The following is a 2,801-nucleotide window of genomic DNA, read 5'->3' as shown; positions in this document are numbered from 1 at the left end:
GTCTCTGCAGTCCTCAGTGCAACACATCCTTTTTTTCTACTTATCAAAAGTACTCAAACATCTAAAAAGTGATTTGGTAACTGTTAGACTAATTGGAAGGATGCAGAAAGGCCTGGGACGAAGTTAAGGAAAGAACAAAGCAATGACAATGCATAAACACAGAAGGAACATGGAAGGTTTTGGAGAAAAACACAAAAGGAGCTACAAACAAAGGGGAAAAAAACTGATGCACACGTAATAGTATCTAGAGTGATACCATTACGTGTATCTATATCAAAATAAAGTTGTTGTTTTTTTCCTTCCTTAAGGATTTAAATTGTTTAAAAAGGGTAAAAGAAATAATCTGCAACATTCATGTTTCTCCCTTTTGGTATTTACAGTTTCTGAACATCTGTTTCCATCCACAGCTCTGAAACAATCGTCTTCATTGCCAGCTGACCTTTTACTGGTGAAGAAAACTCTTCTTTCCGACTCATTTAGTTCCTCTTCTTGTAACAGCATTGCTAAAACCCTTCTTGCAACAACCTTCACAGTCATGACAGGCACAAAATCTAAGGTATGGATTTTGGTCTTTGCTGAATTATGAAACAAGTTCAGAACCAGATCTGATCAAGGACTATAACTCTGCAGAATCACTTTGTGTCATTTCCTCATTTTGTGGATGATGGCATGTTAAGAATCTTTATAAGTAACCTGTGATTCCATGGTGAAGGCAAGCTGGTGCTGGCTGATTCAGGAAACAGATCCTTCTGCATCAGGTTGGCTAATAACATTTCTGCTGATCTAGTTCAACATTATGAGACTGAATGTTCTTAACATGTTTGCTTTATTTTGACTTGATTTCAGTTTTCAAATCTGCATCATCTCATCACCTCATCATGAAGCTGCTGGCTGTGTGTGTCCTGGTTTTCTCTGTGATGGCTCAGACCAGAGCTGACCGTGAGCATTTCTGAAGTATTCAACTTATGTAGCAAGACTAACACACAAAGAATCTCACTAACACCTGTTTATAATGTCCACAGCTATTCCAGATGACGGTTCCCCTGATCCAGGTCAGTGGGTCTTTTGTGTCACTGTTTTATTTCCTCAGCGTGAGGATTAGGAACCTTAACTAATCCATAATAAATAAAATATTTATATTTCCTTGTAGTATCAAAAATAAAAAATACTTTTTCTTCAGATTATGCAGTAGAATTATATTAAAATATATTCTCTGATGCTTTTAAACAACATGCTAACTACTCTGAGTCTCTGGGTATTTTTGTGATTATGTGAGCAAACCTTTTACCCCTATTATAAGTTTCTAGTTAGCAATTCAGCAGTCCACCATCAGCGGCTCTTTGCTTTAATTAAGAGGCCATTTTAAACAAATCAAATAAAGTTGTCTAATTATTGATTGTGACTAACTAGGAATTTAACTTTAAACATTCTGCTCATGCAGTGACACCATACAATGTTATCTCTTTTAATACATTCAATTTTATTTTGTGACAGGATGTCATAGCCTGTCACAAAATAAAGTCAATACAAGACTAATGGAACATAAATTGTGTTTAACCGAGACTCTCCTTCTTTTTATCATCAGAAGAAGTTGACTTGGTCCAGAGATCATCTTGTCCTCCCGGCTGGTCTCCAATCAACAATCGCTGCTTTCACTATGTTGCCAAACCCATGACTTGGGCTAGAGCTGAGGTGATTTCTATCAACACTGTGTTTTTATTTTCTTTCACTCTCCCTTTTTTCAGTTCTTTATTAACAACACCCAGCTACTAATCCTCCACATCATGGTGTGTTTGTCTGTAGAGAAACTGTCTGTCCATGGGAGCAAACCTGGCATCAGTTCATGACACGAACGAGTACCATCAGGTTCAGTCTGTGATAGAAATGGCAACTTACAAGTCCGATGAAACATGGATTGGAGGCACTAACGCACAGGAGGTATTTTAACCAGTAAAGTCTATTTATTAAGTATTTTGTGAAACATTGGATGAAACGTGTCATCTATTGAATTCTTTCTTTCAGACGAGCATTTGGTTTTGGAGCGATGGAAGCCATCTCCGCTATACAAACTGGTGTCACGGACAGCCTGATAATTGGGGAAACAATCCGCACTGTTTGCAGATGAACTTTTCTGGTAAAGGAACATCTCACATGACTGTGTTTTTTTTATTGGTTTAGTCTTTAAGTAAACTTTTTAGATACTATACAAATAAATTTACTAGATTAAATTCATAGGCTTATATTGATTTTTGGGGGGACATAAAAAGATCAAAATGTCAACCTTTCCCATAATTATGATAGTGTGTAGAACTAGGGTTTTTTTCTGTGATGTTGACTGATTTGTTCTCTTGATCAAAGGTGAAAAGTGCTGGGATGATGGGACCTGTTCTAACCTTCGTCCTTCTGTCTGCGCCAAGAAAGTCTGATCAGTCTGAGGTTCAAAAAGATGCTTAAAACAGAATCCAGTGGAGGATCGTTGTGACCTGTTTCTGTTAACCTGCCTTTTTACAGCCTTGTGGCTATCCTCAAAGCTCTTTCTGCTCCTTTGCTTAATGTAATTTCTCTTTAATGGTACCCAGTGAATAAAGCCACAAATAAACAGCTGGTAGTTTTCTTCTTTTTAATTAGAGCAGACTGGGTATAAAAAAAATTATTTAAAACATTTAAGACCTTGTAAAAATAAATCTTTGACGCACAAAACGATTGTGTGGTTTGTTTCCCAATTTTGATTTATTAATTTTTACCTATTCTTTTATTTCACCTTTGCACACAAACAAAACATTTACAGTAATATTTTGCAC

At 36.5% G+C, this 2,801-nt stretch overlaps 1 protein-coding gene across 1 annotated transcript; it reads left to right on the top strand.

Annotated features, from left to right (window-relative positions):
• Positions 1-656: 656 nt before the first annotated feature.
• On the top strand, positions 657-2,601 carry LOC118565796 (type-2 ice-structuring protein-like). The gene is made up of 7 exons (XM_036146814.1): positions 657-758; positions 847-939; positions 1,023-1,052; positions 1,586-1,692; positions 1,804-1,938; positions 2,023-2,134; positions 2,359-2,601. Exons 1-7 carry the CDS (start codon positions 704-706, stop codon positions 2,424-2,426), a joined length of 600 nt encoding a protein of 199 aa, XP_036002707.1. The 5' UTR covers positions 657-703; the 3' UTR covers positions 2,427-2,601.
• Positions 2,602-2,801: the final 200 nt, after the last annotated feature.

Source organism: Fundulus heteroclitus, chromosome 14, assembly GCF_011125445.2.
Source record: "Fundulus heteroclitus isolate FHET01 chromosome 14, MU-UCD_Fhet_4.1, whole genome shotgun sequence".
Taxonomy (NCBI): Eukaryota; Metazoa; Chordata; class Actinopteri; order Cyprinodontiformes; family Fundulidae; genus Fundulus; species Fundulus heteroclitus.
This window is presented reverse-complemented; position numbering and strand designations above follow the sequence as displayed.

Coding starts and splice junctions, on each gene's coding strand:
- LOC118565796 (XM_036146814.1), top strand. CDS start 704: ATGGTGAAGGCAAGCTGGTGCTGGCTGATTCAGGAAACAGATCCTTCT. Junction 1,693..1,803: donor TGACTTGGGCTAGAGCTGAG/GTGATTTCTATC, acceptor GTTTGTCTGTAG/AGAAACTGTCTGTCCATGGG. Junction 2,135..2,358: donor TTTGCAGATGAACTTTTCTG/GTAAAGGAACAT, acceptor TCTTGATCAAAG/GTGAAAAGTGCTGGGATGAT.